We start from the raw sequence: 25918 nt of genomic DNA on the forward strand, positions 1-25918 counted from the left end.
AGGGGGGGGTCGGACTCTGCTCCCCAGGAACAAGCACCAGGACCAGAGGAAACGGCCTCAAGTTGCGCCAGGGGAGGTTGAGGTTGGATCTGGGGAACAATTTCTTCCTCAAAGGGCTGTGGGGCATTGGAACAGGCTGCCCAGGGCAGTGGTGGAGTCACCATCCCTGGAGGGGTTGGACAGACGGAGATGAGGTTCTCAGGGACATGGTGCAGTGCCAGGCCTGGGGGAACAGTTGGACTCCATGAGCTTGAGGGTCTTTTCCAACCAAAATGATTCTGTGCTGATTCCAGTTCTTTTCTGAACTGGAGACTCCCTTGGACAAACACAAGCTCGCTCATCTCCAGTGATGACAAAGGACACTGGTTCAACACGCGTTTCAGATTTTTCACTTCAGTGTGTAGGATGCGAGCTCTTCCGAACCCCAGCTCCTGCACTGGTACGATGTCTTATTGATCAAATTAACACATTTTCATTAATTTGTCCTTGCAAGAAGAAAGGCAGGAACTAAACTACTCCTGAAGGTAATTTACAAGTCCTCTTTGTTACCACTAGATTGCTGAGGCCGCACGGCTCGGGCTGACGGCCCATCCCACTCACAAGCCTCCCATCTTCAGAGAGCCAAATCCTGGGAAGCTTTTGGAGTCGCACAATTTTCTAAACAATTCTAAATTTAATCCTCTGGCTCTACCAGGAGAGCAGGATTTAGCTAGTACAGACCAACTGAGGGAGACAGTGGGATTAAAAACTTCAGTGGGATAAGGAAAATATTGGTTTGCAGAGATGAATTTCTCAGTGACCATCAAAACACGATGTGGAGGACATTGTGCTGTAGCTTTGTCACATCAAAACACCTCATTTCAGCAGCTTGAAGTCACTGTATTTTCAAAAGTATTTTCAAGAGTAACTTACTTTCTAAGTATTTCATTTCTTACAAGGATTTGCAGTTCTGTAAACTGAAGCTGGAGATTTAAGCATCGCTCAGAAAATGTGAGAGTAATATTCTCAATGCAATGTTGATTCATCCAGAAAGATTAATACATATTTAACATTCTGACCAGTAATAATAAATACCGTAGGTATACAATAAAACTTTACCATGGTTTTCAAGACATAAATATTTAACACTTTAATTTTCTAATGAAGCTGAGTAGGAATCACAGCCAGGCAGGCTGGTGAGGTTTTCAGCCAAAGCTGATGGAAAAGGAAATGAATAAAAGAGTAAATAATTCAAAATTATTTTAGGTGCTCATACATAGGGAAAGACTAAAAACACCTGAGAAGTTCAGCTGCCCAGTCCTCATTTCATCAAGTCCGGTTTCTAGAACAAAGTTCACTTACACCTGGAATTGCTGTGGCACCTCAGGCCTTGGGTTCTCTGTGGCCAATGTACTGCACATCAACAGGGTGAGCTGAAAATGATGCAGTTGAACATGTACAATGACTTTATTCTGTCCGTCAGGACGGCGGGATTTGTCTCTGAACCTCCCATCTTTGTCTGGAATCAGATTTCTTCTCCCGACTCCACGTCCCAGCCGCAGGACTCCAGCAGCTCATCCTGTGGAAACTCCACTTCAATGTCGTAGACGAAATCTGGGTCGTCCTTCTTCTTCCTGTTCTTTTCGAAGAGCTCATCCATGATGCTCTTCCTTTTGGCCAGTTCCTTGTCGTCTAGTTTGTTCAGGTCCTCTTCTGGGTCAACGGTCTCTTCCTGCCGAAGCTTCTCCAAGCTCTGGGCCAGGCTCTCTCCCCCAAGATGACCTCTCAGCAAACCGTAGAGCTTCTTCAGCTGGCACAGTGAGACTCCTTCGAGGTAAGCCTTGTGCCGAGGGTTGTTCTTCAGCTGCTCAGCAGCCAAGCCGCAGTCTAAAGAGAAAAGCCACCCCGAGGAATTACAGCTGTGAGCAAATCTCTTCCCATAAACAGCTCCTCTCCTCCCAAACCCTCACAACCGAGACCGCCGGACTTAGAGCCACTGCTCAGGTGACGATGGAGCTCTGGGCTCCTCCGGGGGGAAGTGTGACCCCAAAGCAACTCAGCGGTTACTAAAAACGCTGTGACCAACTATTTGTTCCTCTCGCTGTGTGTGGAGAGGACTTGGGGAACACCACAGGTAACCCCACCTGAGAACGCAGAGAAATTTCTGACAGGCATCACGCGCCGGCGAGTCTTGTCCCCGTTGTCTGCCTTGTAGATCAGGATAATGGACGGCGGCCGAAAGCAGACGCCGCATTTCTGCGCGATGTAACTCATCACAGCGGGAGCACGGTCAGGTTTGTCAGTTCTCAGCAACGTCAGAGCTCACTGAAAAACACGAAAAGAAGAAAAGGGAAAGAAAGTGTGAGCGTATCTTAATATTGTTCCTTTTATTGGGGTTAGAGTGACCTAAGTTGAGCAAAACCACCCAGCCAGGCCCTGAGTCTTCCCGATTTCAGCGGAACCTGAACACGTCCCCACGTGCCCTGTGAGCGGGAGTAGAGTCACTCCCTACTCCTGGTTTACACCTTTGTTGCTACTCAGGCTTTGAATCAGGATGACACATCACATACAGGTTGTGTATGTTGGCCTACCAGCCAAGTAAAGTGCTGCACAGTCAAATGATACCTAAAAGATGGGTATTTAAAAATATTTATTCATTTTTTAAGTGAAAAATGCCATAGAACAATAAATCAATGTATTACACAAACAACATTTACTGAGGATTGTCTCCATGGCTCTGGAAAGCCAGGAGTTGCTCACCTGCCAAAGCCTCTCCTGTCCTCACCACCAGGATTTAGCTTTGTACCTGATAGTTCCTACGAAGCTCCAGGCGGCACTTCAGGGAGAATCCCATTTTTCAGTAAAGATATAACGAGACATTTTGGCAGTAAGCTTATTTGAAAAAATCTTTAGAAAAATGCAGCTAAAATGGAAAATGTGACGTGTCTTGGAACACCAGCAAAAGCATTTCCACAAAATTAAATCTGAATGTTGCAAGTGATGCAACAAAGACAGAATTCTACCGGGCCCACTTGTCTGTTACGCATATTTGCTTTAAAAAGATACAAATTGATTGACTGATTGATATGGTTCAAATATCCTTTATTTGTCTCTGTTTCTGTCACAAACCTGGTGGTATCACGCTCCTTATTTCATATGGTAAGGGAGAAACTTGCATCCATAATGCTGACATAAGTAACACCAAAATTCCCCTTTTTAAAAGATTTTAAGAGGAGTGTCTAATCAGTTTTTGTAAAGCTTTCTTACAGTTCCAGAGTTATCTTAATAAAGCAGCACATCTGTAACTGATGACAGATGGGACAAGGAGAGAGAAGAGATTCAGAAATTAAGGACAAAAATAATTAAACTCCTTATTACGTGACAATCAAAATCGAATCCAGTTTAAAGAGAGGAGATGATGTTCAACCCTTTACTGCTTCTCAAACTAAACCCCACCAGCAATGAAACTGAAAAGCTGAGAATTTACAAGTGACAAAGGGAAATGCTTTTTGCACAGCACGTTACCACTGGTGGAATTTAAGCGATAAAACACTCACGAAAGTCAAGAATGTCTTAAGATTTGGAAATGCCAAACTGCTGTGTGTGTGCGCGCGGAGGAACTGGGAGCTTTTGTCGTGCTTAAAAAGCGGAGAAAAGCGCTGACTGACCCGTTAAACGCGTGGCTGTGTTTACACAGATGGCAAGAATACACCGTACAAACATTTAAAGTAAAGGCTACTAAACTCTCAAGTATCAGCGTGTCGGTCAGTGAATGACGTTAGAAAGTTAATTCATAAATATCCTTTTTACTGGTCTCTGAAGCATTTTGTCTCGCAACAGAAGGGGCACGACAGAGGCAGCAGCAACAACTTCTCGTTTTCTGCCTTATTGTGTTTGTTCGCACCCAAAACGCTCCCGGGGGCTCCATCCCCTTTTCGACTCAGATTAAATATTCGAGGAGACGTAGAAGATCAGTAGCAGACTTGAATCTTTTTCTCGGCTTAGTGCACAACACCAAATGCACGTGTTATTTTTCTTTTGGTTTTAAATAAGTGGAAATATGTCAAGTTTGAAGGTTGTCTCCTCCTCTGACCACCCTACAGACTGCAGGAAGACAAAGTCAGAAATTATACCCCCCAAAATAATGACTCCAAACCAAGAAAAATTGCATTGATCTTCAAAAGCTGCTTCGAAGTCAAAGTTGAGAAGTCTTCCTTCTTTGTTAAAAACCACATAGGAAAGAGTTCAGGTTTGCAGTAACGCTCTCAATGCTGAAAATGAACGACAGCTGCTATACCTGTTGCTTTTAAATACTTCTGCGAGTTGGGGAGAAAAGCAGAAGCACCTTAAGAGCCGCTTTCACTGTCTTAAAATGAGAAATGATGCCTCAAACTGAATGGAAAAGGTTTTTTGAGGGGTCACTGGCAATCACCAGAGCAGGATCCCATCTCTGGAACGGCAAATAAACCCTGAGGTGATGGACAAACAGGTGAAGAACCATTTGATTCCGCGTATTAATAAAAGAGGTTTTGTATCTCCAGGTAACGCAGGCGGAGAACGTGAAACGCTGTTTTCAGTAGCTCTGAAAGACAGACAGGCGTTTGTTTGTTTGTTTTTTACCCTGCCAACTTCTGTGCTGCCGCAGAACTTTTGCCGTTAAAAAGCCGCTTTTCTGTCGCTTGTTTCCGCCGGACGAGCGAAACCTCGGGGTCGTGCGCGGTCGAGGCCCAAACGCTGAGAGAGGAGGGAAGCGGGGCAGGATCGGGGCCGTCCTTCCCGCCCTTTCCGCTCACCTCAGGCGGCGGGATCGGGCAGGAAAACGCTTCACTCGGTGGCGGCCTCAAGACGGAGGGGGAGGCCCAGCCAGGCCCGTTCCGCCATGGCCTCCCCGCACGGTTGCCATGGCTACGGCCGCGCCGCCGGGCCCTCCCGCCGCAGGCCCGCTGTGGGCTACCCACGCCAGCGCCTGCGGCACGCCGCGCTGGTTGCCCGGTCCCCGCCGCCGCGGACCCGCGCACCGGGTGAGGACAGCGGCGAGGATGAAGCGCCGAGGCAGTTTTTAGCGGCGGTGCCGCCGGCGCTGCGGAAGGAAGGGCAGCTAGGCAGTGCGGGGTCAGGCGGGTGCCGCGGACAGCCCGGCCGGCAGCGAGGCCGTGCGGAGCGGGCCCGCCATGGCGGGCGGGCGGCGGGGAGAGGCGCTGGTCGGTGCCGGGCTGGCCGCACTGCTCTGCGCCCTCCGTAAGTACCGAGCCGGGCCGGCCCCTGCCCGGGAGTGGGGTGGGGTGGGGTGGGATGGGGTGCGATGGGGTGCGGGGTCTGGGGAGCGTGGCTGGGGCGGTGACCCGAGAAACCGCCTCAGCATCGGTCGCAGCTTCCTGAGGGAGTGGAGAGGGAGGCGCTGAGCTCTGGGACCCAGGGACAGGACACACGGGAACGGGTCGGAGCTGAGCCGGGGGGGTCGGGCTGGACATGAGGAAGCGTTTCTGTGCCGAGAGGCTGTCAGACACGGAACAGGCTGCTAGAGAGGGGGTCGGTGCCCAAGGCGGGCGGTGTTTGAGATGCTGAGGGGTCTGGAGCATCTTTGTGCTGAGGAAAGGCTGAGAGAGGGAGCTGGGGGTCCTGGGGACAGCAGGGTGACCATGAGCCAGCACTGGGCCCTTGTGGCCAGGAAGGCCAATGGGACCTGGGGGGGATTAGAAGGGGGTGGTCAGTAGGTCAGAGAGGTTCTCCTGCCCCTCTGCTCTGCCCTGGTGAGACCGCATCTGGAATATTGTGTCCAGTTCTGGGCCCCTCAGCTCCAGCAGGACAGGGAACTGCTGGAGAGAGTCCAGCGCAGCCACGAAGATGCCGAAGGGAGTGGAGCATCTCCCGTGTGAGGAAAGGCTGAGGAGCTGGGGCTCTGGAGCTGGAGAAGAGGAGACTGAGGGGTGAGCTCATTCATGGGGATCAATATGGAAAGGGGGAGTGTCAGGAGGATGGAGCCAGGCTCTTCTGGGTGACAACCAGTGATAGGACAAGGGGCAATGGGTGCAAACTGGAACACAGGAGGTTCCACTTAAAGATGAGAAGAAACTTCTTCGTGATGAGGGTGCCAGAGCCTGGCCCAGGCTGCCCAGGGAGGTTGTGGAGTCTCCTTCTCTGCAGACATTCCAACCCGCCTGGACACCTTCTGTGTAACCTCATCTGGGTGTTCCTGCTCCGGCGGGGGGATTGCACTGGATGAGCTTGCGAGGTCCCTTCCATTCCTGACATTCTGCGATTCTGTGAGCTGGGGCTGTTGAGCTGGAGAAGAGAAGCTGAGAGGGATCTGATCAATGGGATCAATATCTCCGGGTGGGTGTCAGAGGATGGACCAGACTCTGCTCAGTGCTGCCCAGCGCCAGGGTGAGGGGCAACGGGCACAGACTGAAATGCAGGAGGGTCCATCGGAACATGAGGAGAAACTTCTTTGCTGGGAGGTGCCAGAGCCTGGACCAGGCTGCCCAGAGCAGGTGTGGAGTCTCCTTCTCTGGAGACATTCAAACCTTCCTGGCCCAACCTGTGTGATCTGCTCTGGTGACCCTGTGTTAGATTGAAGGAATAACATCTCCAGAAGTCCCTTCAACCCAAATCATCCCGTGATTCTGAGATTCTGTGAAGAGGCATTTGGACAACACCCTTAGTAACACACTTTAACTTTGGTCAGCACTGAAGCTAGTTGGACTAGATGATCATTGTAGCTGCCTTCCTACTAAAATATTCTATTCTATTGTAGAAATTAATAACAGAAACAAGCAATTTTCCACATTAGGTAACTGAAAAACAGCTGTGAGAACTGCAGAATTTCATATTAAGCCAATGTTGCCTTGCTTTAGGCCTCCGCTCAAGCAGATACTTGTACGGGAGATGTCTGGAGATTTAGATCTACAGTGTAATCCTATGGAAACTTAGAGAATAAACAAATAAAACAATAGCTGTAGCACAAAGTTCATTGTTAAAATCTGGATCTTATAGGGAGATGATCTTGTACAGGAGATGAGGAATCGCACCTGGAATGGGGGTTACAGTGGGAAAAAGTGGGAGTTATTACAGACTCCTCAGTAAAAACAAACCCACACTTTTGAAAGTTGGTCTGCTGGAAAAATAAAAGATATTTCAGCCTTTGTGGTAGCTGGAGCTTGGTGTTCTACTGACAAAACAGCTGTTGGTTGTACTGAATTGAAATACTGTTTCCCTTCTGCTGTGGGAGGTTTTGCAGATGATGCCTTCACAGATGATACGACGTTGCTTGTTAAAGTTGTGTGATAATTACACTTGCTGTTCTGTAAATGCCATTACTCACTCATTCCATGTTATTTTAGATGTTCAGGCTGCTTGTCCGGATGCCACTGTCACGCAGGAGCTGCTGAAAGAGGGATTTCACAGGTACGGTGTCACCCCAGTGCTGCATCAGAATAACGTGCTGGGTAATAAGCTTCTCTTCCGGGTAATTAGAAGCTTCTCTTCTAATTCATGCCCAGTTTTATCATCTCACTGAGCTGTGATGCACAGGCACAGCTGGGCATGATCGAGTAATTAACAATTACAAACTACACTGGGGGAAGGACAGGAGGCCCCTTTCTAAGATCTGCACAGAGGCTGTTGGTGGTTTTGAGAAGTTAACGGAGAAGTGAAACTTCATTTTGGTCGTGGATGTGGAATTAGGGTGAACTCCACCCTTCCTCACTGGTGAGGGACAGCGTGGGTCGGCAGGGAACTTTTTGCTGAATTTGCAGTGTGTTTGCGTTTAATCTGTGCACATTTGAGAGTAGAAATGTTTTGCTTTTGTTGCTCGTTTGAAGGGAGCTGCTGGTGACGGTAGAACTTGGTGCAGTGGGGCAGGACGCAGGAGGATGCACAGTGGCGGCGAGAATTCGGCTTCCACCAGGAATCTACGTGGATCCCTACGAGCTGGCGTCGCTGCAGCAGCACAATGTAACAAAGGTAACGACTCCAGCGCCAAGACGTCTGGTAGTTACTCAGAGAAGGACAAGTACACTCAGGAAGTTGTAATCTCTGAGCTTTATCTGGCTCGTTGAACCAAGGTAGTTAATTCCTTTTTGTGGAAGAAGCTGCCGCACAAGTGTCATCTTCATGATATCTCGTATCTTTTGCCTTGACCGTCATCGCCCATGCCGGACATTTTGTGTCGTGCACTGCTGATATTTCAGTAGAGAGATGCGCTAAGGCCGTGGCTTTAAGGTAATATTAGGTGCTTAATTCAGTTAAAACGTACAGATGCGAAGACTCTGGACACCGTCTGCTGCTGGGATGTTTGCAGGTGCTGGTGTGGCCTTGCTTATACGCATCGTTTCGCTAACGGCCCTTGGGTTTGGCTATAGGCATGGTTGCACTGTAAAAGTAAGAATCACTCATTGGAGAGGGACTTGAAAAGCTATTTTGGAACAGCTTAAGGGCAGAATTTCCCACTTGATCTTCCTGACCACAAAACTAGGCCCAGTGTTAGAAAACAGAATGAAGAAAATAGTTTTCCCTTCTGATGCTGCAGCAGGTCACCGCAGCAGACAGTGGCCTCGTAAATCCCCAAATCATGCGCAAAATGTTCATGCTTTTTTTTTTTTCTTTTCCCCGCATCTCTCCCTTGTGCCGATTCTCCTCACAGCCACGTCTCTATCTTTCTCCGCTTGCAGGCGGTGTTAATTCCTGATGCCGTCGATGTGGAGGCTCCTGAGTACTTGGCCGCAGATCTTCTTGTTCTGCTGTACATGGAACCTGACCCGCGGTGTTCTCGCTGTTTCCGAGCTGCCTTGCCCGTGCACGGGCGGTACCACCGGCCGGCAGACGGGAGCGAGGAAGCGTTGGTTGTTCTGAAGAGCCCCCAAGTCCTGCTCTGCTGCTGCGACAGTGAGATTCTCCTTCCGTGTTTTTTCTGGGAAGAAATCCAGAGCTTGGGATCTGGTTCTGTATTTGTCTTCCGGAGATGGAGCTCTCGGTAGCCACGTGAACACGAGGGGAAGATAGCGGCCCTGATAAAGATCACGTTGTCTTCCTCTTTGAAAGCTGCTGCTGCCTGACCAAAGGCAGATTAATTATCACCAGACTAATTGGTGTTGCGCTGCTGCCGTTGCACCCTTGTACTCAAAGTGTTGGCAGCTGGTCTGTTTGTCACTGGCCCTGCAGGCTCTGGCTTGTCGAGGGTCGTTCTCTTGGCAGCTGATGCCACACAGGGCACATTTAATATTCCTTATCATGGCCTGTTTAATATTCTCTATCAGGTATATATATTAATCTAAGTTTTCTGGTGGTTTCTAACGGTTTCTTCCTCTGTTCCCTATATATAAGGGAACTTCCTGCGCACCTGAAGGTTACAATGGTTGGAGTCTCAGACTCCTGTGAGACAAGCACCTCATATCCACTGACAATGAATATTTTAAGTTATACGAACAATCAAATCCTCCATTTTAGCTACAAATCATATTTCCTTTCACAAAATCATTCTTGCTAGCTGCCAAGTCAAACTGCACTAATGAGTCTCAGCTCCTTTATCTTCCCTTGAGCATTATTTGGGCAATGATTTTCTGGGATAAATTTTGGGGCAGGGTAGACCGGTCAGTTAAAAAGGGGTGCGAAATCTTCCCATTTTTCCACTACATTTACTACTTGTGAGCAAGAAAACATATTTATTATTAATACAAAAGCACTTAAAGTATTGGACGGGGAGTTCTTGCATGTGCCAACAGGAGGCCAACAAGGAGAAATGGAAGAAGACTTGAGGGAAGAGAGATTATAACTGTGTGGCTAAATTGAAGGGATCTAGAGGCCAATGATGAACTATTTGCCTTATTAAGGAGAGAAGGGCCAAGATACCACATGGGGTGAGAGTCTTCCTTGGCTGTATCTCATTATCAGGAAGGGAAGAGTCGCAAAGTTCACAAAAAGGACTTGACCGTGCGGGTTTGCTGGCACGTTTCTGTCGGGCCTGTTTTAATTTTGCTAACTGTTGCGGAGGAAAGATGCTCTGTTTGGAAAGGTCTTAATCCAATGCGGATCCTGCTGACGCATTAACGTGTTCCGCAGATCGCTTTGCAGAGTGTGGGAAGCCGGATGAAGTGGAAGCTCCCTGTTCGGGCAAAAACGTCGGGCCCTGTCGGTGGCACAGCCTAACGCACAAACCCGTGAGTTCTTAGTTCTGCTGGGAATTCTTGACGCTCTTTTAACAATTCCTGCCTTTTTTTTTAGTGATTTGCAACCTCCATAGCACAGGAACTGATGAGTTAAAGACTAGTTGTGGTGTTCCCCCATCTTTCCCTTCTGACCAGCTTTTCATAGGTGTCATCCTGCCCTTCTGACACGTTTGTACTCGCTCTGTGCTGTTCTAGTTCTTTGTGGGGCTGCTCTCCTCACTGTTTTTTTTTCCTCGATAATTTACTTGGAATTCTAGGATATAATTGGCACTGGTCAAATTAAGAAAAATCTTTACAACGTAGGTACTTTAGAGGAGTAGGAAAGTGGAAAGCTACTTTATGAGGGGTAAAATCACAAAGACTGAAGGAGTAACATCTTTAAAAAGAGGCCACTTCTGTTTGGTTGGTTTTCTGATTGTGGAGTGTCTAGGAAAAGACAAAGTTACTTTATTCTGTGTTCAAAACCAAGAAAATTGGTGTGGTCAACGACTTTGTATACTCAAAAGGGTTGCAGTAGTGTATAGAAATGAAGAAATAAGGCTAATTTGTCTCATAACAAATCTGTTGGTTTTGTAACACATGCCCACCTATATTTAAGATACCTGCAGATGCCTGGGGTATCTGCAGCTCTTCTCCAAAAAATGTTTTAGAGCTTCTTGCATCACAGAGAAACCAAATAGTTGTTTGTCTTGGAGAAAAGTGGCTTCTCGGTGATCTGTGAAATATTCTGAGAGCTTTTCTCTTCCGTCCTGCATTCCATACGTATCCTCAATGGCAAACCCATTGTAAGAACAAAGATACAGAGAATATAAATGGCTACCAGTTAAAATGGCAGCAGATAAATTTATTGAGCTTCGTACCATTTGCTGTAAATTGAAAGGCTACATCCCACCTTGGTTTTCATTTCGAATCCCGGAAGATGCCTTAGCAAAGGGCTGGTTAAATAGCGGTCTGGTGACTAATCCTCTGCATTGCACTCAAAAAAGCAATAGCTTGTTAAACGCGTATAATCCGTTTATTTTTCTTTGTAGGCACGTGAGGAATCGATTCTGCAGGTTCCCGTGGGGCTCAGACAACACAGTTCCTTGGTGTGTGTGGTGACGCTTCTCAGCACGGTGCTCTGTGCCACGCTGATTCTCGCAGCTGTCTGCAAGTACGGACACTTCTAGAGAAATACGGAATGACTGACAGCAAAACTCACTGGATATTACATCAGCTTCCTAAATTAATCTTATTTTACTGTTATTTATATCTCGTTAACGCACGAGGGTCCCATAATGGGTTATAATTCCCTTGGCCTAATTTTTACAAAAACTTTTCACACATAGAGGACTGGCTGGGTGCGTTTTAAGCAGCCAATGCAGATGGAGGGTAAGAAAAGCGCTGCAAAATGCTGGAAGAGCTGCCGCAGGCTCGGTTCCGATACCCTCCCCCTGGCCCAGAACTTGTTTCCAGCGGTGCCTCTTGCAGAGGTGTTTGTATTTCTTGAATTTAAACCAGCAAACTCAGGGATTGGTTATTACAGGTACGAAAAGCATTGCCATCTGACATTAAAGTTTCTGAATTTGGTTATGTGTGAATTTAGGAAGAGACATTCTGTGTTTCCCTGGGACAGGACTTCTGTCTTAATTAATCTCTCACTTTCTAATAACTGGGAGGGACTAGGTGCTTTTGGTCAAAATAGAGTTGAAAAGAGTTTAGAAAATTTGAAAGAAATGTCACCTGGTTTCAGAAGCGGAAAGAGTAACGCTTGGAAGACAAAAGCTGGTGAAAAGATACTGACTAGAAGCAAATATTTAGAAGATTTGCATTCAGCCATCAGAACAGTTGATAAATACAAGGAAATGGCGAGGAAATTACTTAATGGAAAACCTGAGTTGCTCTGGATCGACAGAAGAGCTCGGTTGCTGTTTCTCACTGTCAGTAGGTGGCATTGTGAGCTTGCGCGAACTCCTGGGGACTGGTGGTGGAGAAAATAGATTTTATTCCCCGTAAACTGAGACTAAGTTAGTAAAAAAAGGTGATTTGGGGGAGCGCATGTGTGAGAAACGAATGAAAATTTCCGGTTTTCAAATTCTGCCCTTCTTTTGAGTGCTCTGTGCGCAGCCGAGCCTTCTCAGCAGCAGAATTGGCCTTTCATCGCTGTTCAGCTGTAGCTCCGGGATCCCTTGGGCATCTTTCTGCTTCTGCCGGAATTCAATAGTGAGCTCGTCTTGTGACTTCGCCCACGACAGGTCGGCGAGTGCTGGGACACTGGGCTCTTGTTTTCTTGATGATTTCTGCGCCAGCGCTGCACCCGCTCCCTCCGAGGAGTCGGCCGCATCTGCTTGGGGGAAGGGAGAAATCAAAGAGAACAATTGCAGGGAGATTTGGCGACACGAACCGCATCAGCGCAGCGGGGCTGGCGACCAGTATCTTGGTGCTTGTCTCCGAGCAGGATTCTTAATTCCTGGAGCCGAGTTCTTGCGCTCTCTCTTTAACACAGGTAAATAATTCTGTGTTGCAGCCTGACCCTTGGAATGGCAACATCCCAGACTGCAGCTCAGCTCAGGTCTTTATCACCTGAAATCTCTTTTAAACATCAGATAATACCAGTTGAAAAATCCCGGCTTGAATTCCTTAGCTGAAGCAAGCTGCCCGATATCATAGCCTAGTGAAAAAAAAATGGTAAATGCCCTTTGGACAAATGTGACAAAATACTGCAAGTGGCAAAAAAAGTGGAAGATCTGGCAATCTGTGCAAGTGAGGATGTGAGAATGGAAACCCATGTTAGTAGTAAGATGCCGTAGGGGAAACTGAGGCAGGAGGGGCTTGAATTACTGGGGCTTAGCGCTGTCAAATAGTTGGCATCAGAACAGGTTCGATGGGCACCGATCCGTTTGGCTGGCACGTGGCTCACTAAGTGTATCTAAAATTAGTCATGACCCCACCAATAAGCTTTTCAGCTGAACTTGATTAATACTGATTCTTGCTATTGTAAAATATGAGAGAAATCACAGAATTTCTCAATGAATTTCTTTTTTATTATGGGAAATAGCAAATATTTACAGTTTCTTAAATCCATAGCATTTGTATTACAGATATAGTAGACAAGATTTTTTTTAAAAGCTGCAAATAGGTGTCATAACTGTCATAGTGTAAAGTATGAAGGAATTTGCCAGTTAAACTTTCTCTCCTGTACCAGAAATGACTGTCATTAAGTGAGTGCGGCATTTAGCAGACGTGCCAGACAGGGAGGATGCGGGTGTCGGCGCTGCAGGGATCACGGGTGGATAAGGAGGATGAACCGTAAGGTAGTTTTTCCCCCCCTGGAAAAATTCTGGCAGCTTTGGAGACAGAAATGAGGTACCCGTGAGTCCTTAGGAACAGATACAAGGGCCAGAGACAAACATATTCGTTATTAATATATGCAAGGACTGAATCAGAGCAATGAAATAGATGGTTTGGAGCGGGAATGAGTGAGTGGGTTTAGGGGTGAAGGAGCAAGGAGAAGTAAAGTTACATTATGGGGAAGGAAAGTAGAGCTGAGGGAAGTGTCAAGTTCAGAAATCTGCTGTGGTTTCTGGAGAGATATGTGCAGAGATGGATCAGCAAAAGCTGGATCCTGGGAGGATCAAATACAGAGTTGTGTCAGAATGGGGAAAGTAACAAAGTGAGATGCACAGAAAAAAACCCAAACAGATGTTGCTTCAAGCCTGGACTGACAGAGGAGGTGAAGTTCAGGCTGCAGGGCAGGTGGATATTTAGGGAGGTCATCCGGAAGATTAAATATATCACCAGGTTGGCGGGAGAAGGGTTAATTTGTTGTCAGCTGTATGGATACCAAAATGAGCCCCTTGGTTGGAAAAGCCCCTCAAGATCATTGAGTCCAAGCATTAACCTCCCCCCGCACTACCCCACATCCCTGAGAACCTCATCTCCGTCTGTCCAACCCCTCCAGGGATGGTGACTCCACCACTGCCCTGGGCAGCCTGTTCCAATGCCCCACAGCCCTTTGGGGAAGAAATTGTTCCCCAGATCCAACCTTAACCTCCCCTGGTGCAACTTGAGGCCATTTCCCCTGGTCCTGGCGCTTGTTCCTGGGGAGCAGAGCCCGACCCCCCCTGGCTCCAAGCTCCTTTCAGGCAGTTCAGAGATCAGAAGGTCTCCCCTCAGCTCCTGTTCTCCAGCTGAACCCCCAGCTCCCTCAGCCGCTCCCATCACACTTGTGCTCCAGCCCCTTCCCCAGCTCCGTTCCCTTCTCTCAACTCGCTCCAGCACCCTCAGAGCAAGGGGGAGAACCAAGCACAGAGGAGGAACGTGAACCATGACCACCCTGACACCTTTCCCACCCTCCCACTTGCAGCGGGGTTGTGGCTGCTGTTCCCCCTTGTACCTCTGTGAGCCAGGGGGGAACCTGGGCAGGAACGAAACCGCTGAACCGCTTTTCCTCAAGGAATTAAGCGTTGAGGAAATAATGTCACATTTCAACTCCAGAGGACTGAAGTAAGGGGTGAAGAAGAGCCAGTTGAGAAGTGGTATAACCCTGTGGGGTTTTTTTGTTTGTTTGGGTTTTTTTCTATAACTGCAGCCAGCTATATTTCTATAGCAATAACCAGCTGCGGGGGCAAAAGCCCACCGCCCTAGGAAAAAAAAATAAAAAAAAATAAAAAAACCCTATAAATCTATGAAAACGTCGATCTGAGAACAGCAGAGCTGTGAAGGGTTATAAGCACTGTGTGTGTTGGGGAAAGGCCCCGAGCGGCGCTGCCCCGGGCCGCTCCCGGCCCAGCCGCGGCCCTCCCCGCTCTCAGGGGTGCTGCAGGGGCCTCGGTTCCCCGCCGTGGGCCCCGTCCGGGTGCAACCGGCTCCCCCAGGCCCGTCGCCATTCCCGCCGTCCCCTCAGTGAGGCGACCGAACTGCGCTTCCCATCACCCCCCGCGCGGGGCGCGGCGGCGGCGGCGCCGTGACGTCACTTCCGCTCGGGGCGCGGCGCCCGCCGGGACTTGTAGTCGCGTCCGCGGCGCCCCGCCCCCGCCCGCCCCCGCGGGCTGTGGCCACGCGCGGCGGTTCCGCTTCCCCCTCCGGCCGCCGCCGCCGCCTCGGTGGGTCCCGCCGCCGCCATTGCTGAGGCGCCGTGTGGCGGCCGCGCCCCGCTCAACCCCGTCCCTCCGCTCCTCTGAGGCGGCCGGCGCCGCCGCGCCAGCCCGGTGAGTCCGCTCCCACCTGCCGCCCTTTGTGGAGTCCGCCGCGCCGGGGCCTGCGGCGGGCGAGCTCCGGGGCGGCCGCTCCCCTCACGGCGGCCGCTCCCCTCACGGGCCCCGCGGGAGGGAGGGAGGGAGGAAGGGCGGGCGGGCCGGGGGCGCTGCGCCGGGGCCGGCTCCGGGAGGGCGGTGGCGGCGGGAGCGGCGCTCGGCCCCGCTTCCTGCGGGCCGCGGTGGGCCCCGCCTCGGCCCCCGCCCCCGGGGGGACACGGAGGGCTCGAAATCCCCGCGAAATAGGGGAAAGCCTCGGTCGTCTCGCGGTGAAACACGGGTGTGGGTGTCGCTGAGATAAATGCCTACCGAAAAAAAAAAAAAAGAAAAAAAAAAAAGGGGTTTAAATAGAGAAGGGGAGCGCAGAGCCCCGGCCCGCTCAGCCCCTTGAGCGCTCTGGCTCTTGGAGCGCCTCACCTGCTTGGTTTTTCTCTTCCCCGTGTTTTCTGCTTCATTTTTATTGCCGATTTTTGTTCTGTCGAAGCCGCGCGGGACGGTTGCGCTTTGGTGAGAAGGTGTTGGGGAGGATAAAGTCGGTTTTAGGCTGGGATGAGCGAGCAGCTGCCCAAGGCTGGGTCGGGAATCAGCCGCTTTCGAGGAGCGATGTTGTGCTGTACCCAAAATGAACCGGTTCATGTTCTGCCTCACGGAGAGCGGAGACACTCCTGATATATTTTCTTTAAAATAATCATTATTTTGGAGGTCTTGCAATGATGGCGATGTTAGGTGCCATTCAAACGTGGTGTATTGTGGGGGCTTTTTATCTTCTTATTTCTGTTTTTGTCTTTTTTTTTTTTTTTTTGGTGTTTTTTATACTTGTGGAAGTCTACTTTGCAGTATGGAGCATCCTCACTATGTGAGCCCCGGAGCGGTACCTCCCTAAAAAAAAACGGCAACCAGCTACTTCGTGATTCCATCTGTTCGTTTTGGAGACGGAGGGAATTTAACTCGCAGAAATATTCTGGGGACAGGTTAAGAAATATCTGCGTGTAACCAAATGACCTGGTCCAGTTTGATGTTACAGACTAATAGACTGAAATAGAAGCAACATAGAAATGTAAAAATACAAAGCCTCTGTGTTATGAGCTTTGGAGTAGAATCTTTAAGATAATAGGAGCACTTTAAAAAAAAATGCACTGAGCGATGTTTTAGAGGAAGGAAAAACCTTACTCAAAAGTTCACTGGTTGGGTATTTCAGTTCTTGAGGCCAGAACAAAACTGCTTGAGGAAGAGTAACTCAGATCTTCTGTGTTGTCTAAGTTGTATGTGGAATTTGACTCTGCTTTGTGCAGATGTAGTTGTTAAAACAAAAATACCAGGCTATTAAATGGGGAATAATGCCTCTGTATGTTGATCTTGCCATTTTTAACACGGTGCGGCGTGTTTCGGTGCATCTCAGGTGTGCGCTCTCTGAGTTGCTTGTCAGAGGCTGATTTACTGGGATGAAATTCGTCCCCAGTTACAACTGGGATGTTGGGCCAAGTGGGGGAGTTTCCTTCGGAGGCACCTGGTCGTGTTCCCCCTCTGGTCTGGCTGCTGAGCGGATCGGGGAATCTTTGGGCATGTATGGCAGGTCAAATCTTGTGCTTATTTTAAAATGTAGCCTTTGAAAAACTCATGTGTGCTTGCGCTAAGTCAGCCTTTTCGTTGTACTTAAAAATTATTCAAGCACCCCTGGTTTCTAAATAACTTTAGGATAAGGGTTCAGGGTATTGGGGCTGCAGATTTTGTTCTTGTGATGGTATGAAAAGCCATAGGGATCTGAATCTAGCTCTCTGTTTTACTAATAAAACATACTTCTGCTTTGGAGTTCTTGCATCAGTCTTGGTTTGGGGCTTTTTTTTTTTTTTTTTCCTTCTACCTTTTATCTGTTTTCTGCATTAGGAGGTTTCTGGGGCACTGAGAACTTCCCTGCGAGTTTTGTGGCAGCATATTCATGTTCCTTACAACACACACATTTATTGATGTGTCTGCACGGCAGCCACAACAAAGAAAAAGCTGCTTGTTCTGAAAACAACCCCTGGTCACTGAGATGCTCTTCTAGATGACCCGGCCCAGTGATAACACCAGCAGAGATGCAAGTCCTGGGGTCAGAAACTGGGATGCAGGCAGAAAGAACTGAAAATTATTTGACTCGCCAATGCATCCAGGAGGAGAAGGCAGCGGAAGGATGGTGGAGAGGTTTTTAGCAGCCAGGCACCAAGTATTTGCACACATCCTAATGAATCGTTTCTGCTGAAGTTGGGAAAAGGTGCAACCAGGTTGCCAAAAGGTGATTGTGGAGCTTTCCCTTTTTTTTTGTTTTAAAATTTTCTAGAAATGTAGTTGCTATGATCAGTTCTGCTCTGCTCTGCGCTCTCTTAGACCGGGGGAGAGTTTCAGAAAGGCTGCAGCGAGCTCAATTTTTAGTTTTCCAAGGAGGCACCTCCTTCCTAAATCAAGTTTGCCTGGCCCCAAACTTTGAGACCGCTTTGTAATTGCACGGTGTCGCCTTGGAGAGGGTTCTGTACCTGCTGTGCTGGTGATAATGACCGAACGGACCTTTTTGGTGAAGTTTAACGTTGCAAATGCTGAAGTTACCTCTTGGTCCTTGAAGTGCTGTGCTGCTAGAGATAACAAATTGCTCCCAGTGCTCGGGTGCCTAAGGATTCTTGTTGTGCTTTGCTGTTTGGAATGAGGGTGTCTTGAGGCTGCTATGTTGTGAGATTTTATAAAACTCTTGTTTGCATTTAAATGTGGGTGGTAAGATGTTTTCAGGTCTCCTAGTGACCGACCTGACCGGGGCCTAAGTCGCAAGGTGTAGACTGAGCTCACAGTTTATATTCAAGCCGTACTTTACCGCTCAAGGTTTGTGAGATCTCGGAGCATGATTTTACCTGAATTGTGCCTTACTTTAATTGGAAAACACACACTGCAGTGCTGTATTTTGACCCATGTAGTGGACAGTGTCTGTCATCAAGAGCTGGAAACACTGGTTTTGGTCCCAATTCTGTATCTGACTTGTTGATCATTCTTTCTATTTTCTCAGCTTCTTTCTATTTTCTCGTCTGGGAACGGGGATTAATCAGGCTTCGAAAATGTCTCCCCTGGCAGGCAGGTGGAGATGTAAATGTTAGGAATATGCCTTAAAATTCACAGTTTCTTTTTTGCTGTTTAGGTATATTTGGGGTGATTAGACACTCTGTGAATTCACAAGAGGAATTCCTTATGCTTTTGAAAGGCTGAGGTTACAGTATATTGAAACACTTCAGAAATTGGTGAGGCTTCTTTTTTTCTTCAGGCAAGACAAGTGGATTTTGAAATTCTCGAATCGATGTATGTAACTCCTGTTCTTGAATTTCAAAATGCTTTTAAAAATCTTCAATTCAGCTGCTACCGATGTGCAGGTGCGTAGAACTGTTTTGATGGAAACGCTTTACTGGGGAATCAGAGTATTTTCAAGACTCTTAGGGAGTGTTGAGTGCTTTGTATAATAGATAGGTCGTAGTTTCCCAAAAGATCTAAGCCCAGCCCAGAGCTGAATGCTTAAACAGCACCAGTTTGTAAGTGGAATATGTGCCAACCTGTTGCCAACAACTGTACGATATTTGAATCTTCGGTCAGGGCTGTTCTCTCTGCCAATTAGCAGATATCGTTTCCTACCTTTAAAAGAGTTATTTTGATAAGACAGGTTAAATTCTTTCTAATTCTGTAGTTTCACTTCAGAGAAAAGCAGCTGTAGGAAGGAGCTAACATGTTAGGACTGATTTAAAAGGGGTATACCATGTAAAGAAAGGGATTTAACATAATGGGAATCGGAATGACGGCAGCTGGCAGGTGTATTAAGGAATGGAAATACGCTAAAAATCTTTCCAATTCAACTTATACACATATTTTTTTAAGTTTTCTGCTTCCTGCTTAGGTCCTGGTGCTGGATGTTTGGCTCGGTGGGTACCCACAGCATACATAGGCTTCCCCATAGCTCCTTTAATGAGTCAACTCTTTAATGAGTTTTATTCAATAGTGTGGGGTTTCTTTTAGAAACAAATGTAATAACTTTCTACTCCAAGTTATATTTGTTCTTCATTTACCCTCAGTCTAGAACTCCTTTAACTAACAGAGGTATCTCTTGTGCAAGAGCAAAAAAGGGCTGTTTGTAGGAGATGCTTTTTAAAATTGCCTTTGAATCTTGAAGCCCTTCCGTCTTGAAAAGGTCTTCAATAAAGTGAGAACCTGGAGGAATGAAAATTAAAATATCTTTTACCTACACTTGTCTCCCCTTTTAAAAGGGTCTGTTGGGGATTCGGGCAGGAGCTGGCTGGGCAGTTTCTTGTGGAAATTGAAAGTACGCTTCAGCTTGTGTAGGATCTGCTTTAGGATGTAAAAAAATTACTGTTTAATAAGTTACGCTAATATTTTAAAGTGAGCAACTTTTAAAATTCAAAAAAATTACTGGAAGGTAAAAGGAGAAAAAAACTAAGAGTCTTTCAACTTCTGTTTTAAACTGTTTGACCAATCAGGAGTTTATAAGATGAGGCATTAAACGTTTTTGACCTTTTTGCCACGATTCAGGATATCGGAATCCAGGAAGAACAATTTGTGGCCCAGTTCCAGGTGCTGCTGAAAGGGGCCCCTTTGAACTCCAGAGGTCGCAGGAAGGATCTGGTCACATCAGTCCTAAAACGCCAGCAGCGACCGTTCCCTGAAGGTGCTGGAGGAGAACGGACCAAAAAATGAGAATACAGAGTCGCAGCTCTGTATCCATAAGCCCTTTTTTGGCCAATTTACACGGAAACGTTACTCTGAAGTAGTTTTCCCATCGCTGCGTTGGTGCTGGGAGATGCTTCCCAGTTTAACGGTGGCTGCTGGATGATGTAAAATAACGTGGTTTGAGTTTTGCAGCTTGTATAGTGTGGGAATACAGAGTTTAGCAGTGGGGTTAGTGGTCAGCTTGGGCAGGTCCAGAATGTTTGGATCTTAGTTGAGTCTTCTTTTGAACCCGCGTCATCTCGGATGGCTGTTACCAGCTTTCCTTGCTTTGGGGTGATTGTATTTCATGAAATATTTGATGTTTTCTAATAGTGCTCAATAAGCTGAGTGCTTGAGATTTTTACCAGGACATCAAATCCACCTGCCGCGAGTGTTTTAGACCAGAAATACGTGACTGCAAGGGCACTGCGTGATTTTACACCTGGGTAAACATGAGTTGGAGGGGGAAAAGAGAGAGTCTTGCTCTCCCCTGGCCCCAAAACCTTTATTTCCACCCTCTCCGATGAGCTGTTGTATCCCCGGGTCTGCGTCAGGGAATTAAAAATTGATGGGAAAGGAATCACTGATGTTAAACTTGGTTTTGCTCCGTGATGTGACGTTGCTGGAGGGTTTGTGTCTGGTTTTCTGCTCCTTCTGCCTTTTGCACGTGTGTTCCTGAGGTTTTGGGAACGTTATGCTGAGCTGATCTCAGACGAACAAACGGGTGTTTCTTCGTAGATCTTGTGACCAAATATCAGCATCTTTTTTTCTGTGGCATAGAAAATAAGTTGTAATGTTGTTAAATTATTTATGACTTTGAAAGAGGCCTTTTTTTTTTTTAATGGTGGAAATGCAAGCTATTACAAAAATAAATGATGTGAAATGTTTGATTTTTCAGCATTGAGACATTATCACCACCAGTGTAGTTCAGGATTTTTAAAGATATTTAACAACAAGAGCGGTTAATTTGAACCTGGTGCCAACATGCTAAAGCTCTTTGGTAGTAAAGAGGCTCGTGATGACTGCCGCAGGCAGGAAATTCATGCAAATAACCTCCTGATTTTCGTTTCTGGCACTTTGCGACGTTTATGGCAGAGTGGGATGGGGAGCGTTTTGCAGTAACTGAAGTATTATATGTGTTGGCAGTGCTGGTGACTCTTTAGTGAATGCTGCTTTTCCAGCTCTTCTGGGCTTATTTGCGTGGAATTTTATTTATTTTTTTTATAGGTGGGATCAGTGTTGAGATTTTTGGATGTAGATTATTCTTCCAGGCAGCTGTTGGAAAATAAAAATTCCGATTAATTCAGTACACCCATTCTGGGGGTTTTCTTCACAAGCAGGGCTGTGTAGTTTTGATGTATTTTATTTTCTTATTAATAATTATTCCATTTTAAAATATTTTACTTCCGAGAGGCATAATTCTCATTCTCCTTGCCCGGTTTTGCTTATGCTGGAATGCTTTATGGTCTTTTTGCAGCCCAAGAACATGCTTGGTAAAACTGGATTGAGTATTACTTGCGGAAGAAGACAGGACACCTGCAAAACCTATAAGATAACACAGCAATGTTATTAATACCAGACCTTGGAGCATCTAACGTAATAAAGTTTTAGTGTCTTCAAGAGAGGTTGGGGAGTGAACTAAAAGAATGAAGGATAAGTGAAAATACCAAGATGAAATGATTGTTAATTTGGTTGAATTCATGGTAGCGATGATTTTGTTACTCCAGCAAAACAATACTTGGATTACCAGGATTTAAATAATTTTTTTTCTTTTCTCATTCTGGCATTGCTGCTAATAGGTACTTGTCAGACACATTGTTGGCACAGACTTTTATCTTGTAACACTTTAAGCATGACTCAGGGATCCTCCTTGCCTCCGTATTGAATATTTTTGGACATTAATCTTTGGCATTTCTTTTCTAGCAGGTCTTATTTGGGTAAGCGATGGGTGATGCTTGGACTTAACTTCCTTAGCCCTTCCAAGGGCCAAGGAGAGATGCCAGCTTTCTAAATTTAAAACTGCGTCTTGACTGGAAAAATCTCTTTCAAGGATCTCGATCATGATTGAAAATAGATGTAACTCTTGTGCCATGTCTCTCTGATTAACCAGAGTGCGATTCCTACGCTGCTGAAACAGCTTGTTCTTCTTAACAGTTTTGACATTTCGTCAAATAACTTGTCAGTAATCCTCAACGTTTGGGGTCTTAACCATCCCTTTCTCTCGTTTATGTTTTTAATTTCCTAAACGAATTATAAGTATCATCAGTTCTTGCTTTTTGTGCCCATACATACCTGGTCAGTGGTGGATTTGGGGCTGTTTCCAGTGAGCGCTGTGGTGACAGACTGGTGGCAAGTCACTGCTCCAAGTGACATTTTGTGGGCTCTTTCTTTGTTGCCGAGTTTCATAGAACTCTGTATTTTACTCTTTTGGAATGGCTTGCTGAAATTCGCTTCCTGTTTCCTGAACAGAATTGAAAGGACCTGAGAAAGTTTCCCCTTAGATGACAAGCTCTTGAAGAGTTGCCCAGTTTTAAAGGTATTTATTATATTAGGGTTAATTTTTTTGCATAGTTACAATGAATTTCATGAAACAAGATTTTTTTTTTTTTTTTGGTATTAGTAAAAATGTACGTTTGAATTTTCATCGCCACAGCATTTGTAAGTCTTCTATGCAGCAAAAATGTTATATGCCCTCTTTTGTATGTTCAGACTCACTGGTAGCCGCTAATAGTATTGTAAATTAAAAAGAGGAAGACTTGGCATAATTTTCATTGGAGTGGTATGCGTGGATGCGAGGACCTTGTGGATGGAAACCTGCATTTCATGGGTGAGTTTTTGTCTTTGAGACCTGTTTTCTGTGAGTTTGGTCTCATCCTCATAGACATCTTCAACTGCTTCATTGCACAAAACTGCACAACTGTTATTGAAGGCAAGAGAATAAGGTAGAACTACGTTGGTAAATGCCTGAGCCTCCCAAAAATGCATTTTCTGAAGCTTCATTCTTGCTCAGTAATATTTCACTGAAATCTTACCATTCTGCCCATAAGAATTTCACTCATTCTTTATTGAACGGGTACATGCTTATACTATGTGGAGCTGGAAGGGCTACTTAATTTTAAACTTCTCCGAGTGCTTCTTAATTTTAAACTTTTCCAAGTGCTGCAGCATCCTTGCCTGGCCAGCCCAGGCCTCAACGCTGAAATACCAAGGGTATAAAACACCCCAAGGAAACGCTTGGAATAATAAGTTCAGCAGGATCACGTTTCCAGTTGCTGAACATCCTGTATAAATCATTAAGCAACCTGATAGATAGATGCCCAAAGGCAAAACCAGCGGCAGAGACCTTTCAAATGATGTTTGCGCTCATATGTGCCTCTGTGCCATAATTTAGACAAGGTTACAAGCAGGTTTTTAAAGTCTTTTGCAGCTTTCCAAGTTCAATATTATGTTTTGTCAACTGTTTAAATATTATTTTAACTTGACAGCTTCTTTTGGAAGCTCTTCTGCTTTGCAGAGCGCTGGTTATCCTGTGTTGTTGTAATTTTCACAGTCCGTTTGTCTATTCAGTTGGTAACTCTGTTCTTCGTTTTGTATTTTTATTTTTTAAAAAGTATTTTGTTCTTGAGCCGTGAAATCTATTTTTGTGGTCCTGGTACTGTAGCGTCCTCTATAAACAGTCGTAGATGGCTGGAGATAATTGGTGTCTAGTTCTCCATCAGTAAATCAAGGATAAAATAATAACATTAAATGGTAGGATGCATTACATCACTCTGAAAATTTGATTAATTTGTTTGACCGTGCACAACTGGTGTTTTAACCATTGTGCATTTATTTCCATACATACACATTTATGAGATTTTTATCATGCATTTGATTTGTGAACTATAAGAAGTATATGTAGTAGTAATAATACACAGAAGAGGCTGGAGTTTTTGTCTTTTCTGCTTATTGGCTCCTACAGTTGTCTTATAGGCTTGGCAAAAATTAGTTTCCACATCAGCATATGAGGAATAAAGACTTTTTTTTTTTTTTTAAATTTTCGTACAATGTTAAGGCTGATTTTTGAAATATTTTTTTGATTTGTAGCTTGTACACCCGGTTCTTGTTGGTTTGGCTTAATTTCTTGAGCATTTTAGATAAAAACCTGTTTGTGTGTAAGCAGAGTGAGAGAAGCAGTTTTACTAGGAATGACTGAAAAAAAGAAAAAAATTAGAAAATGAGTTTAAAAACTCGTTCTGGCATCCAGTTTTTTGAATGCAAATTGTTCTTTCCAGCTTCCAAGTGAGCACTTCAGCTCCGTGAAAGATGTAGAATAATGTTTGCCCAAATGTCAGGGATTTGCGGCATTAAACCATCCATTAATATGTTGCTTGTACGTGTGCAGGTAATTTTTAAGTGGCAAACCTGGAAAAGCACAGAAGGCAAAGCAGGACAGCGTCACAAAAAGGTGATTATGAAGGTGTGAACATGGGGGGTGACGTACGGAGCCCGTTTCCCTTGCTTGCTTTTCCCCGGGCTCTTCTAGGTATTAATTTGCTCTTTTTCTGTTGATGGACACACGTCTTCACGTCTAAATTTTATTTTTCATGTTGATTTGAGTTGTGGCATCTGCAGTTTGTCCTTTTCCTGCTATTTTTTTGCTGTTTGAAGTAACAGGGAAGGGAGCGCCTGTGATGTTGTGCAAATGACTGCAGGATTTGGTTGTGTGTGCCCCATCTAGATATCTTTACCTCTCCTAAAAGAGTTAAATACGCCAGGAAAAAATAGGCTCGTGACTTTTTTTGTATAAAAGTTGTGAAGCTTTAACCTTCCGCAGCGTATGAAGTTCTCTCAGAATGTGACAACCTCGAAGCACTCGTACAAGTAGCTGTGTGAGGTTTCATCGCTGAGCTCTGGGTGTATTTTAAAAAGAACTGATGCCGTCCTACAGTTCTGCTAGAGAAATATTGGTATCTCCCTCCCTGACCGTGTTGCTTTCTCATTGATTTTTTTAAAATTTTTTTTTATTTTTTTAATAAACTGGGAGCCGCATTTCCCCATCAAGAATCAGTGCATATTCACCAGGAATAGCTTTCCCAGCGCATGGTAAGTGAATTTTCCTGGAGCAGGAGTGGGGTGCTGCAGGGAACTCTTCTCGTGTAGGAGTTCGAGCGTTTGAAGAAGTCATTGCACTTGTCTGTCCTGGCACAAATGGAATATGACTCTCCCAGGAGAAACAATCTCTGGTTTTCTGTACGGTGCTGCTAGAAGATGCTTAGAAAATGAGTGCAGTCCACCCAAGCCATCTCTGGTTTTGTGGTGTCTTCTCTTTTTTAATTAAAGACCTGTTGCCGTGCTCAAGTGCCCTTCGTATTTACAGATCCTGCGTTTGATTTCTTGCAGACTTGGCTCTTTCTGGCTGAATTTATGTTCAGTGTGGGTATGAAGTGTAAGGCACTTGCACGAACCTTGCCCAGCCACTAGAATCAAAGAATGTATGTGAAAAATACAGCTTTTCTGGAGGGAGCTATTTCTCTCTTTCCCCCTCTTTTTTCCTTTATTATTCCTTTTTTCCATAGCTGACGTTTGAGAGCTCTACTGGTGTGATGAGGGACTGACAGATCCCTTCATCTTGGATTCTTTCTCTTTTTTGCCATCCCGGTACACACCGTGTGTTTCCTTTTCTCTTCCCAGTCAGCCCTGGAACTCTAACCGGGATGGATAACCTTGTCTTACCATTGCCCAATAATATTTCCAAAAGTTTAAAAACCCTTTTTTTCTTTTTTTTCTGTCTGAGTTGCTGGTGATGTCTCTGCATGACACCACTAGCCTGAC

General features: G+C 46.0%; 3 protein-coding genes across 7 annotated transcripts in view; 2 read left to right on the top strand and 1 right to left on the bottom strand.

The window, feature by feature from the left end:
* Window positions 1-931: 931 nt before the first annotated feature.
* CEP19 (centrosomal protein 19) lies at window positions 932-4884 on the bottom strand. Of its 5 annotated transcripts, none has more exons than XM_065640138.1 (3): window positions 4773-4884; window positions 2124-2304; window positions 932-1866 (listed from the first exon to the last, which is right to left on the bottom strand). In XM_065640138.1, the coding sequence occupies exons 2-3, from the start codon at window positions 2251-2253 to the stop codon at window positions 1505-1507; spliced, it is 492 nt and encodes a 163-aa protein (XP_065496210.1). In that variant the 5' UTR covers window positions 2254-2304; window positions 4773-4884; the 3' UTR covers window positions 932-1504. The 5 variants fall into 5 exon arrangements, with proteins under 5 accessions (XP_065496210.1, XP_065496209.1, XP_065496207.1 ...); XM_065640137.1 differs by having other exon boundaries at window positions 4600-4884; XM_065640135.1 differs by having other exon boundaries at window positions 4277-4884.
* A 251-nt stretch (window positions 4885-5135) lies between these two features.
* On the top strand, window positions 5136-11811 carry PIGX (phosphatidylinositol glycan anchor biosynthesis class X). The gene is made up of 6 exons (XM_065640384.1): window positions 5136-5217; window positions 7320-7383; window positions 7800-7941; window positions 8649-8862; window positions 10036-10133; window positions 11174-11811. Exons 1-6 carry the CDS (start codon window positions 5151-5153, stop codon window positions 11309-11311), a joined length of 723 nt encoding a protein of 240 aa, XP_065496456.1. The 5' UTR covers window positions 5136-5150; the 3' UTR covers window positions 11312-11811.
* Window positions 11812-15216: 3405 nt separating this feature from the next.
* PAK2 (p21 (RAC1) activated kinase 2) overlaps window positions 15217-25918 on the top strand; it is a 45757-nt gene continuing 35055 nt past the window's right edge. The window contains exon 1 of the mRNA XM_065639831.1: window positions 15217-15331. The gene's annotated coding sequence lies outside the window, so the exon portion shown is untranslated. The remainder of the gene's footprint in view (window positions 15332-25918) is intronic.

This window comes from Caloenas nicobarica, chromosome 8 (assembly GCF_036013445.1).
Source record: "Caloenas nicobarica isolate bCalNic1 chromosome 8, bCalNic1.hap1, whole genome shotgun sequence".
Lineage (NCBI taxonomy): Eukaryota > Metazoa > Chordata > Aves > Columbiformes > Columbidae > Caloenas > Caloenas nicobarica.

What these genes read in the sequence shown, in the direction of transcription:
- CEP19 (XM_065640138.1), bottom strand. Translation starts at nt 2,253, where the DNA reads ATGAGTTACATCGCGCAGAAATGCGGCGTCTGCTTTCGGCCGCCGTCC. An exon ending in AAATTTCTCTGCGTTCTCAG is followed by an intron (nt 1,867 to 2,123) that starts GTGGGGTTACCT and finishes TTTTCTCTTTAG; the next exon opens with ACTGCGGCTTGGCTGCTGAG.
- PIGX (XM_065640384.1), top strand. Translation starts at nt 5,151, where the DNA reads ATGGCGGGCGGGCGGCGGGGAGAGGCGCTGGTCGGTGCCGGGCTGGCC. An exon ending in CTGAAAGAGGGATTTCACAG is followed by an intron (nt 7,384 to 7,799) that starts GTACGGTGTCAC and finishes GCTCGTTTGAAG; the next exon opens with GGAGCTGCTGGTGACGGTAG. An exon ending in ACAGCCTAACGCACAAACCC is followed by an intron (nt 10,134 to 11,173) that starts GTGAGTTCTTAG and finishes TTTTCTTTGTAG; the next exon opens with GCACGTGAGGAATCGATTCT.